General features: G+C 36.2%; 2 protein-coding genes across 5 annotated transcripts in view; one reads left to right on the top strand and one right to left on the bottom strand.

Annotated features, from left to right (window-relative positions):
* The window catches only part of KaiR1D (Kainate-type ionotropic glutamate receptor subunit 1D), a 412954-nt gene that overhangs the window by 364096 nt on the left and 36119 nt on the right, over positions 1–12739 (bottom strand). The gene's annotated exons all lie outside the window — the stretch shown is intronic.
* Positions 4528–12739, top strand: part of Notum (palmitoleoyl-protein carboxylesterase notum) — a 30650-nt gene continuing 22438 nt past the window's right edge. The window contains exon 1 of the mRNA XM_029309266.2: positions 4528–5416. Coding sequence (XP_029165099.2) covers positions 5402–5416 — 15 coding nt within the window. The 5' untranslated portion in view covers positions 4528–5401. The remainder of the gene's footprint in view (positions 5417–12739) is intronic.

Genomic DNA, 12739 nt, shown 5'->3' with positions numbered 1-12739 from the left:
AAAGAACATAAGAGCCAACAAAAAATAGGATAGTTAATCAATAGTTTAAAATAAGTTTCAATAACAGGCTGATATACTTTCAAAGAGTTTGAAGAACAAAAACAAAATTTAATAATGCTGCTTGTATCTTATATATAATGCTATAAAGGTCAATAACAATTTCATTATATAATGTCTGATAAAATAAATTATGATTTTGATTATTAGTCTGCAATATTTAATTTTTTATAAAAATAATGTTTCATTTTTCTATTACTCCTTTTTTTCCTCTTTTATATTGCACTTTGGTTCATTTTTAGAAACCTTTTCATGTTATGAATTATTATTTTATAATGTTCATCTTTATTACTTATACATTGGTCCATTTACGTTGAACCTATCCCTATCCAAATATTTTGAGAAACAATGAATTTTTACTCTATTTCATACTCTATCTCTGTTGAAATTCTATGTCATATATGTTCTGTTTTATATTACACTCTCTGCTCTCCATTTTCAGAAAACTTTTTATTTTCGTAGAATGTAATTACAATTTTTCACGCTATATAAATTGTGATTTCATAGTGTCTGTTTTTACTATACTACTACGTCATTATATTTCTATCCTGTCGCGCAAAGAAATTATTCAGAAAAAGACGAATTTTTATTCTATTTTTTCCTCTTCATTCTATTTTGTCTCCTGTAGCAAAGGTATTATTCAGAAAAAGATAACTTTTCCTTCTATTTTCTCTGTGTTGGAATCATGAGCTCGCGAAGGATCCGTGAATCGCAGTGTAAAGAGTCAGCACGACGAATATCAAAGGAGTATATCGTACAGCCTTCCCGGCGGCATGGCAGAGCAGGCGGTTTCTAGCTGCTAATGATCGCGGTGTACCGTAACGTGCTACACGATTCTGACGATAAACTACAACGCACCCGGCAGCACCCGCGGCACCGCAAACCCGTTTTTCGAGAGTGGACTTTTTCACGCTCTTCTACCTTCTTCTCTCCCTCGCGCGCAACTCTTCTCTTCTTCTCCTTGCTCGCTCGTAAGTATCTAACAATGAATACGCGCGCTACTCGACGAACACCCCGTCGCGATAGACTACCGGCTTTCATAGTACGCATATATACCTTATCTCGTTACATGTCATTAACGTGCTGGCAAGGTATACGAGCTCTTTTTGCGCGAGCATTAACGACGTAGTGATAACAATAACAAGTTGTACATGAACACCTCTCATAGTCGCACGTACAGTATATTCTGGTGCTCGGTATTATCATTCATTTATTCCCAATTTGGAATCACCGAGCGAAAAACGAAGACCGAACGAGTAAGTCGCGCGAGGCTCGAAACTTCAATTTTCTGAATGAATGAACTCTTTTGTCCCTGTTAAATCCTCTTCTATCGCGATAAGCAGCTTGTAGAAATAAGAATTTACCGATAGTCTACAACTTATTAGATTATTTTAAATATCGAACATCTAATCAAATATATATATTATTTAGAGATTACAAAATTATTATTTATTCAAATTTATGTTAAAATTATTATTTAAGTTATTGCATGTATACCTACTGACTTTCAATTTATTTGATAATAGATCATAAAGTAGATAATATAGATAATTAAAACATCATAAAAAAATATAATATGTATTATATACTATAAGATCTTATTTAATCAAAATATATTTCCTAATTATTATATATTAACGTCGAAATATTTTTTACACAAAAATATAATTAGATATTTACACCACTAGATACATAACTATACTATATTAATGATTTGAATAAATTTGAAAATAATTGGTCAATTGTTTAGAAGGGAAAAGTAAGAGACGGAAATGGATCTTGCACCTTTAAGTGCAATTCTGCAATAGAATGCGCTTAAAGGTCAGCTATTGCCAGCCATACTTCTGATCCCGCGACTGCGTAGAGGAGAGATATCCCTTTTGCATGAGTCTACCGCTTTCTAATAACGCGGCTTGCAAATTGCCCCATTGCTAAATAACCGACGATCAAGGGAGCCTCCTCATTACTAGTCGTAAGATTCCCGCGCGCAATTTGCATTAACTCCATGAACGAGCCGCGACCTCGACGAAGGTCGGTACCTCCCACCTACCCTATCCTTAAGATTAATGCCGACCGATTACAGTGGCGACGAGAAGCCAGGGAATCGGACAGGAACAAGGGACGGCTATTGTAAACGTGTCAGGGATTTCCTGACTACTGCCATTTTTTTTTTTTTTTTTTTTTTTTGAGTGAGAAGTGTCCACCGTGACCTAATAGCAGATCAATCGTTAACCCTCCTCTCATCGAAGGCAGAGAAAAAGAAAAATTACAGGTACAGGTTCACGAAAAGTACGCCTACTGTCGTCGGCTGCCTTTGTCGGCGATTTCGAATACTTTGAGCTTTGATCTTTCGTCGACGATGTTCGGGACAAACAACGACGAAGAGACAGCGTCGTAGTACACCATACCATAGTTATTTACGGCGGTCAACCATAACGTTCGTTAAAAAAGCGACGCGCCGCTCGCAGCGAATTGCGCACATTAGACGCGCAGTTAATTGCTGCGACGCATGGGAAAGTAATTGTAGCAAGATAAGAACGTAATTAATTCAGACCAGAGGATGTAAATATCAGGGAAATCAGAAGGCTGCAATCGGATGAATTTCAATCCAGAATTTTATTTATGATCTATCATTTATCACTTATCATAATTTGTATATAAATTAACATATTTTTATATTCGAAAATATTTATTAGGAACTGAGGATGCATGTTGTTGTAAAATTAAAGAAGTTTAAAGAGTTAGAAATTAGGACAAATTTGACCACGCTATTTTCAAAATATTTACTTCGTGCAAAAATTATAATATGTGAATGATTGATGCATTAATAATCTCTTTTCCTTAATAAACTAGAGTACATTTGATTAAATATCATGCAGAATTCGTGTCTTTTTTATTGCATAAATAAATAAGCGCATTGTTTATGCAATATTCGTACGTTATATGAGTTGTGGTGTTTGCTGAGTAAAATTGCAAATTTAAGTTTCAATTAGCAAGAGAAACGGATGAAAAAAATCGATAAACATGGATATGCTCAATAGAAACAGCGGCACCATTTGTTAATTGAACATCCGATGCGTTCAATACGATGATAAAATAAACCGTAAAAACGTTTAAACCGCAATTACGCGAAAAAAAATGGCTCTAACAATACACCTCGTCGATTTTCCACCGCTATGTAATATTGCATGCAAATATTGTGCGATATTACGATGTCAACAATATCGCGGATAATAACTTCTCTGGCGGCGATGAATGAATAACAAATTAATTCAAGGCTCTACGCAAAATGCATGCGCGGAAAATGGGATGCGATAATATCATCGGACTTATTACTGACCGTACAAACGCAATTATTTCAAACGAATTAGCTATTAATCAAAAGTCAAATATTTAAATGCAATTATATTAATAGAAGTGCAGAATAAATCGGATAGATTCATTTGTGAGACATTTATCGGTCTTCCTTATATATAACAATGGTATTAAAATTACACATATTTCTGATGTTATGAATATACTGGCATGTTCATAACATATAATATATTATATCCCTTTTATAGAAAAAGGGAACAATGCAGGAAATAATTCTAAAAATCGAATTACAAAATTAATCGATTATTATCATTCATGTTTAATTGATACATTTGATATAATTATTATCACTTTTAAATGATTGTAACATGATTATTAACTTTTTGTCAATTGGAATATATTTCGATATCTCTTGCGATGTACTATGTGTTTGCGTTATTGTCATATAATTAGCGTTCCTATATTAATTAAAGAACGCATATAAATACAATCATAAATCAATAATTTTATTAATTGAAATTGCGATGCGGCACATTTTACTCTGTTGCAGTAATCATCTCATTTATCTATATCGATTATAAAAATTAGTTTATTAAATTCAAATATTGTTAGGTAAAATAAACGCAAAAAAGCAAATCATATTTTTTAAATTAATAATTTCCTTTTATTTTCAAATATACCAAACACATATGAAAATGAAAAAAAAACTTGGAAAAGTATATCAAACAATTTATTTTGATACATCAATCATTTCTCCATATTCATCTTTCCATAGACTTTTAATCGAAATCGAAATATTTGACATCATCTAATCGATAAAATTTAATTCAGAAATGTAACAATTATAAACAATAAGTAAAATATAATAAAGAAATAGAACAAAAGCGCGGTGCGAAGAAAATATTTGTCGAAATCGATACCGAAGCGACCGTAATGATTGCGCGACCGCGTCGCAGCCAAAACAACCCTACACGTGGTGGTGAGAATCCGCTCCTCTCCACCGTCCTCCAGTCCGCTCAACCTCATCGCTTTCTCTCTCTTGCTCTTTCCCTCTGAAATTCTCTCCTTCTCGTTCTCCCCTACCCCTCTGCTGTTGTGCTCTTGCTGCTTACTTCGCGCAGTTTGAGCTGGGCCGATTGTCAGTCGGTCCCCGACTCCGCCGGTGCAAGGAGCATCGAACAGTTCACAGCGATTTCTCCTATAGGAAGATCACGTGAATTTGTGCCAAAAGCCCTCTTTCCCTCTTGATTAATCAAATTATTCCGATTGCAATTAAATCTCTTACCGAGACAGTTGCTCCAAAATTGCTCCGATTTATGAGCACTGTATAAAATTTCAAAATACGATGTTTGATTTTGCATAAGAATCGGGAATTCTTCGAAGAGAACCGTCTAAAAATTCGAAAGCAAGTAAGGGGTGAAAGAAGTAGAGAAAAAGGAAGTAACATCGGGCGAGAAGAAGAGGAGGTGTCAGTCGCTGTTAGTTCGTCGATCGTGCCTGGCACGTGCGCGTACTCGGTCCCTCGTGCCTTCGGAAGAAGAAGGGTGCATCGGCGAAAGGAGCAAAGAAGGAGGCAAGAAGAAAAGGAAAAGCGGCTGAAGCAGAAAGTGACGGCAGTGTGCTCCGAACCGTCAAGCGGGACGCTCAGGAAGAGAGTTGGCGCGTACCGCAGATGCACACCACGTGACTCTCTTTCTCTCACCAGATATATCTCTTCAACCCCATCTTCAACGTTTTTGAATTGTCATTGCATCGTCATCGTGCGGCATATTCAATCGAAGAAGTTGCAGCCTTCCGTCAACTTGATACCACCGTAGATGATATGAATGGATCAACGGAAAGACACGGTGCTGCTCGGTGATTCTCTATGACAAGACTAGGATGATCCGCGTGAGGAGAAATCCACGTTGGTACACGCGCATGGATTGAAAGTGATCGACATGGACTGCGATAGTTGCATGTGAATAAAGGCACCAAGATTTCTCGCGTGAGCAGCGATTGCATTATTGTTATTGGAGGGTGGATCAAGATGAAGGACTTGCAGGTGAGTCAATTTTTTTTTTTAAATTCACCTAAGCAATATATCTTTCATAATTTTATCACAAATTCGCTATCTAACTTTTGGAGCAATGGTGAATTGTTGCGTTAAGACACATGTCTCATTTTCAAAAAATATTGTATTCACATAAATTTGCAAAAATGTTCCATGCAATCTTATAAATTAATATTTGCACATGTATAAAATACATGTAATAAAATATTAATATTATAAGTATATGCATATATAAGAATATATAATTGATTATTTTAATTGTCATTAAATTAGAGTATAATTCTATATTGTAAAATAAAAATAAAAAAATATAAATTTGTAAAAAAACACGTTATTACATTATTTTACATATTTATTATATTAGGTTTTTTTATTCTAAAATATAGAACTATGTTCTAATTTAACGACAATGAAAATGATCACAGACACTTCTGTTATGTAAAATTTTCTTACGTAAAAAAGGAGCTAAGGATCAACATAATATGAATAACATTTTATAAGATCAGATTTCTCGTCAAAAAAAAAATAAATAAATAAATTAGAAGATCTCATATATTTGCGGTGCGAATAAGAAGAAAACACGTCAATGCGTCATTATAACAACGAGGGGCGAATGTCCTTTGCGTTAATTCCTCCTTAACATACACACGCGCGCTTCCACGGATGCCTCGTAAGACGAGTAGCGCCGAGGCAACCCAATCCTCTTTTAACGCTCTTTGATCATCTGGAGATTCTGCTTTCACGAATATATATCCACCGTCCGTTTCACACCACGTCCCTTCAGGTTTCCCTTCTTCTCCCTCACCGGCATCTTTCTATGTGATTAAATATCTCGCATGTAGCCGTGGCCTTTAACTTTTAAGTACGATTTAACGAAAGCCTTTGAACACCCGCCTCGCAACTCCCGGGTACCGGTCGCGGATTCTCCGGAGGTTATTTGACCTCAGCGGCCGCCGCCCTCGGAAATCCTCCTTCACCCTCTGCGCTTCCGTGCGCTTTTGTCCCCTCGCGCACGACGATTTGCTGCTACTGCGAGCTCGCTTTGATATTTTTAATCCTCTTCGCGCGTGACGGGAACGCTTATGCGCGTCAAAGTATACGGCGCCTTCTTTGTTAGTCGCAAAAGCCCGACATATGATAGATCAGCGAATGACAATAATAACGCTTTTATGAAGGATTATATCGCTCATCAATTTTGTCACGATATACAAAGATGTCAACCGAAATAATTCAAGGAATCTTCCTAGAACCGATATTTATATGCATTCAATGCAATCACATTTTTTTCGACGTCTCCATTAGACGTATAAAATTCAGAAGCCACATCTAAATGCGTAATGTGAACCCTAATTCGTTAATTCCATAAATAACTACGAAAGACGATATAAATTTGATTACACTTTTGCAAGATAAATTATAATTTAAATTTCATTTAAATTAATTTATTCGATATTATAGTTATTGCACACGGTTATAAAATTTTGATTGTAATGAATAATTAGATTGAATTTGATTATTGTTTCTATGCAATAGTATGCAGACATGTTATAAATATTCACGCAAGTAACATCATTAATTACGACGTTGATTGAATCTCATTAGATGAGAAGCTATTTCGAGCGTAAGCTCAACGTCACCGGTCGACTTCCTGGACAGCCGACTACGATGCGCTTGATTTGGCGTATACAATTCGTGCGACGACGCACGCGATCTTGCTGCACGCGATAAATCATCGCGGTAGCTAGCCGCGTATATATGGGATAAACCGCAAACTCGCGCGCGAATCGCACGCGATTCTCTCCCGCAAATTTATCGTCGTCTGTCGCTGACAGCCGCACGATACGTACTTTTGTATTAAAGGCCCCCCTCGTTCGAAATTAAAAAGGAGGAATAAATTTATTTGTTTGATGTATTATCACCGCCTCTCTCACAATATTTGAACGACGGCACACAATTCCTAAAATTCCTAAATTGGTGAAAATTTAGGGCAAAAAGGTATTCAATTGTCAGCTACACTAGTATATACTATGCTATATCTTTTATATATAAACTTCCAAATTTTAGCCATAGCTTTGTGTTGTCGAAACGCATGGCATGTTTTTTTTCCAAACAGTAACCACACGATGATTTACATAGGAACGGAAACTCGGAGAGAATTGTAATTCAGAGAGAACGAGCAAAAATTTCTCTTTGTCGCATGAATGGACACGAATGGTGAAAACATGTAACATTCGTTATAAACAAAATAGAACTTTCACTTTTTCTCAATTTTGTAAATTGTTTTTCATGCATTTTTTTCACTCAAGAATGTTTTATAATAATTTGAAAACCCTGTTTTATTCTTATTTTTGTGTTTCAATTTACATTCAAAACATTTTATTTACTGCATTTTTATTAAATAAATATTGTGACAAAAGTCACTTTTATATTTTAGTTAAATCAGTCGAAAAGTCTCTTTTTAATGTATTTATTGTTTCCGAAAATATTCGGATTATTTTCGATTATGAATTTTCATAACACTCATTGTCAGACAAGTCTTATAATATACAATTTTGTTTCTGTTTATTTTCTTGAATGTAAAATGTACACGAAAATGTATATATGTGTAATGAAATTTTACGCTGTATTTTTTAGCGCAAATTTAAGTAAAAATTATATTTTTGGCTTTTTAATTTCTAAAATTAGTGTCGTAAAAACAGCAAACTTTTTTAAATATTCTGCGTATACTTTGTTATAACTTTAGTTGAAATTAATTGAACAAAATTTTGTTTACTCATTTTTTAAATAATTATTTTAAAATAATAATTTTTAACAAAACTTTTTCCTTTGTAATGCTAAATAAACTATCTATATTAAATTTTTCCAAATTTAAAACTTAGCAAAAAATTGTTAAAAATAAATAAATTTTCTTCGTTTCCTATGTTTTATCGGTGCTTGTTACGGAGATGCATAGATTTGAATTATGAGTATTTCGAATACAATCGAATACGCGGGTTTAATTGCTTCAATAAATCCAATTAATGACACAGCAAACAGATATATATACCGCAAAATAGTTGTTTAATCGTAATATATTTTTTTATGATTATATGTGTGTGTTCAAATGTCAAGATTAATCTAACATAAAATTAAATCAATGAAAGTTTCAGTTATTACGCAGTCAACTTTATCCATTATCAAATACGTGTTACAGTCACGCAAAATATCCATTTGTATTTTTTTTTTTTTTTCCCCCATTCTATCGCTATAAGCGGTATTATTCCGCGTCGGTTTAATCGCTAATTTATTCAAAATGCGTAATGAACATAACATCCATTCACAAGCACAGGATTTGTCGCGGCTGAAAGTAACGCGATTCCGAAAGGAAGGTGACAATTTCTCTTGTTCTTGAGCGGTGGCGAATGGACACGTCGCGTCAAGCCGTAAAAAGAAGGGCGGATAATTGCGACGATGATCGTATACGCCACCTGTCAAGGTTAACATTACCGCGATATTCCCGGTGAATGCGTGTCCCTTTGGCACCGCGAGCGACCGCGCTCGTTAATGAGCGCATATTGATCTCTCAAGCACCGCACGACCGAACATCAAAGAGTAGACGAGCAACAAGTATCCCACCGCGAGAGAGAACCGAAAGCCCGAAATTACAATTTAAGCCTGTTTACGTCGGGATTCCGTCTCTGTGATCTCGCGCGCCACGCATAGTCCGCGTCGATTCGGAATCCCGTCTCCTCCGGCGTTTCTCTCCATCGCGTCTCTTCCCGTTTTAGCCCTTTGCTCTGTAGCCGAGCTGCTTTTGCGCGCCAGCAACTCGAGATTATTTTCTCAATGTACTCTCGCGTACGACTCGCGATATTGCTCCGAAATATAAATATCCGCGTCTCGTGTTTTGGAAACAGCTAAATGACGATAAAACATTTTTTTTTCATCTCCATCTATTCTCTCTAGCTCTTTTTTGTGATCTCTATGTACTTATTTAAAACGTAAAAATAAATACCCATGTTTTTTGCGCGAACACATATTTTATTCTGCCCGCGTATAAAATTAAAAGGATTGACTTTTAATGATGAAGACTTCATAATCATAAAATTATTCGTCATTAAACATTAAATTTAATTTTATAAATTGAGCGTTAAACACGTGTAAATAAATAATAAAATTCTATCCTCCAAGCGAAATTAAATATTAGCTTAATAGAAATTTTACTTAAACTTTTGTCAAGGGCATAAATGTTCAACGTTATTAAAACCTTACGATAAATTACGAATATCTCGTATAGAATTATGCATATTTCGTTATTCTTTTGTTTTACATAAGCGAGAAGCTTAACTTGCGTAATTAAAATAGAGTTAAATGGCTGAGCCGTCATATTCAAAACATAACACGAACGAGAAAGCAAAATATTCATAGGACATATTCATGATAATCGCGTAGCTTGCACAGCATGAATATGAAAAACGGAAGAGAGACGGCAGCGAAAAGAAAACGACGACGATGACGCTGATGGTCCATCATTAATAGGCCAGTTATGAACGATGAAAGTAGCTATTGTAGATTTTGCGATAAGAGCAATATTAATGATCATAATAATAAACGATATACATTGTGTGAGAGAAGATTGCACGCGTTTGCTTACCGTTGTCATTTACTTAAACGCCTTTCGCGCGGAAGAGATCTTAATGCTAAAATCTCTGCTAATGATAAAATCTCATTGTCGAAGAAACGGGTGGACTAGCGAGATTGCTGCGATTTAACGCGAAACTTTTACAATGTTTGCCGGGGACTCTCTCGAGCTGGATGAAGGGTAGAGGCGATAAGAACAGGAACCCTCTTCTCAAAGCTAGAAGACGCTAGCAGAAACAATACCCCGTTAGAGAGTAATGCTGGTTCGGGATCGTTCCGTCTCTTACGTGCCTTTTTGTGCGGAAATTCGGCAGAGACCAAGCTGTAAACGGATAATGGAGCATTGTGCCAGCAGAAAGCAGCAATTAGTAGGGTACTGTTATCACGAGAGCCGAGAGGGATATTCAGTTTGTAGTATTTAAGAGATTTTGCTTGAAACACGGACCGATACAACGACAAAGTGTCGTCTCCGACGAAATTGATAACCGTTTTTGTGTCCGTAGCACGCACATTGATTAATTACGCCGAAGAACAACTATCTTATCTACTGGATTCCGAGTATCCTTTCGGCAACTATTATAGGATTTTCCGATATAATAGTGAAGGAATATTTTAAGACTATTTATAAATTAAAAAATACAATCAGAAATATTGTATGAATGCACGAGAAATAAAATATGTACAAATATATTCCCAGAATGAAAAAAGAATGAAAAATATATTCTATATATACAGAGATTGAAATATGCAATTCAAAATTTTGGCAAAATTCGGTCGTATCGAATGATGTGAGGATTCTTGAAAGACGTGAATAATTATCAAAGGTTTACAGAAATTGCAGAACAGTGACAAATTAACATGTCGGATTCTCGACTGTATATAAGCCGGATGTGTGACACACTAACTGTATAAGCAGCAGTGGCATCGCGGGAGTAACAATTACATAGTAAACATGACTTCGTTAAACTATGCGTGGGCAATAGTTTATACAAGCGGACCAAGATACAGCACTCTCGGCAAAACAAGGCTGTTACAAGCGACATGGGAAATGGCGAAATACCTTGGCGCTACGTGGTTGGTTGCGTTGACATCGTAAAGCAGACTCCGCACGTATATAAATCATTATTAATGATATTTTACTTTCTGAGAAGATACGCGTTTCATATATATGAAAGGAGATCTCGGCTGGACTCGGGGTGAATCGCTGTCATAATACAGCGGAGCAATTAGCAGCGGTAGCAATTACTGAGAGTAGACGGAGATGTGTACTCAAGAAGGTGACTATACGCGCGTCTACTTAAGAACATCTACATTAAAGGAGATGAATAACGATGACGATGTGGACACGGATGAGGATAATTGCGACTTGGATTACAGAGCAATGGACAATTTAATCTCGAAGACGAAGGCAAAAGTATATTTAACACCGCGAACAATCTACTCGTCGTTCTCTCCGCACAACTGGAAGTTCGCGAAAATAAATTAAAGAATGGCTAAAATAATACGAAGTTTCAGATGAGCGGGAAAAAAATCTTTTAGTCTTTCGGTCCACTGACAAATAATTTTGTGTATCGATAATGATTTAATATTTAATATTTGTGTCGATAGATTTGTATCAACTTTCATCTGGTTGCATAATCAAACGTTATGTATGAATTAAATTGTTTTAAATAAAAGTATATAAGTTGCGTATATTATAATTGTGGAAAAATATCAAAAAATTAAAACAAAATTATTAACGGAAGGAATAATTAAATGCCACATATTCTAATTTTATTTATCAATTCTCAAAATGTATAAAGAAATACACCTTGAGAATTGATAAATAATAAAACTAAAATTTTTATCATGCGCATACTCTTCTAATTTTTTTGATATATTTCCACAATTACACAACATTATATATTCCACATATCATATATGCATAACGTTCAAAAATTGTGACGTTTCTCTGCAAGAAAATAAAATTGAAAAGATGACAAAATCCGTGCTTTTTTTCGACGAAATAAACTGGCGTTAACGACTGGAAGTCCTTCTTTTGCGGTAAAGTCTAGTTTTGCGTTTTGCTTAAAAAGATCCAAAGTAAGGACGATAGAGCGAGAGAGAGGGATACAAGGAGCTTGACGAGACCTGGACGCTGATACGCAACTGACGAAGACGATCAAGACGACGGCGACAGCGACGAGGACGACGACGACGACGACGGCGACGACGATGCTTCTGCCGTGAGGCGATGAGCAATTAGCGACACAGCGCGGCGAGATCAGAGGCCGAGGGCGGAGTGGGGAGCGGCGGCCTAATTACACACGGTACCGACCGACTTCAAAGGAGCCGACAGTTCCTCTCCTCTCCGAGCCATCCCCTCCGAATGGCCGGGCCGAGAACAACGCTCCTCTTCCTCGTATACCCCAGAGCTCAGGCGGTCGACGCAGACCTGACTATGCCTTCGATAACTCTCTTCCTTCTCTCGTCTCTCTTTTCTTCCTTTTACCTTCTTACCATCTTTTGCTCTACGAGAATACTCCTTGCTCTCTCTCTTTGATCGCGGGATCACTCGCGGTGGCAGAACTCGCTTCGTTCGCAAGCATTATCGTTATATTATCAGATTATCACGCGCATTCGTCGCAGCTGACGCGTGTAGTTGAAATGGCGAATATTTGTTATTTATGTATCTTACCGTGGACGAAATGTGTG

Source organism: Nylanderia fulva, unplaced genomic scaffold (assembly GCF_048542155.1).
Source record: "Nylanderia fulva isolate GAGA-0341 unplaced genomic scaffold, ASM4854215v1 Scaffold19, whole genome shotgun sequence".
Classification (NCBI taxonomy): domain Eukaryota; kingdom Metazoa; phylum Arthropoda; class Insecta; order Hymenoptera; family Formicidae; genus Nylanderia; species Nylanderia fulva.
Note: the sequence above shows the minus strand (reverse complement) of the source record. Positions and strands in the feature narration are given on the sequence as shown.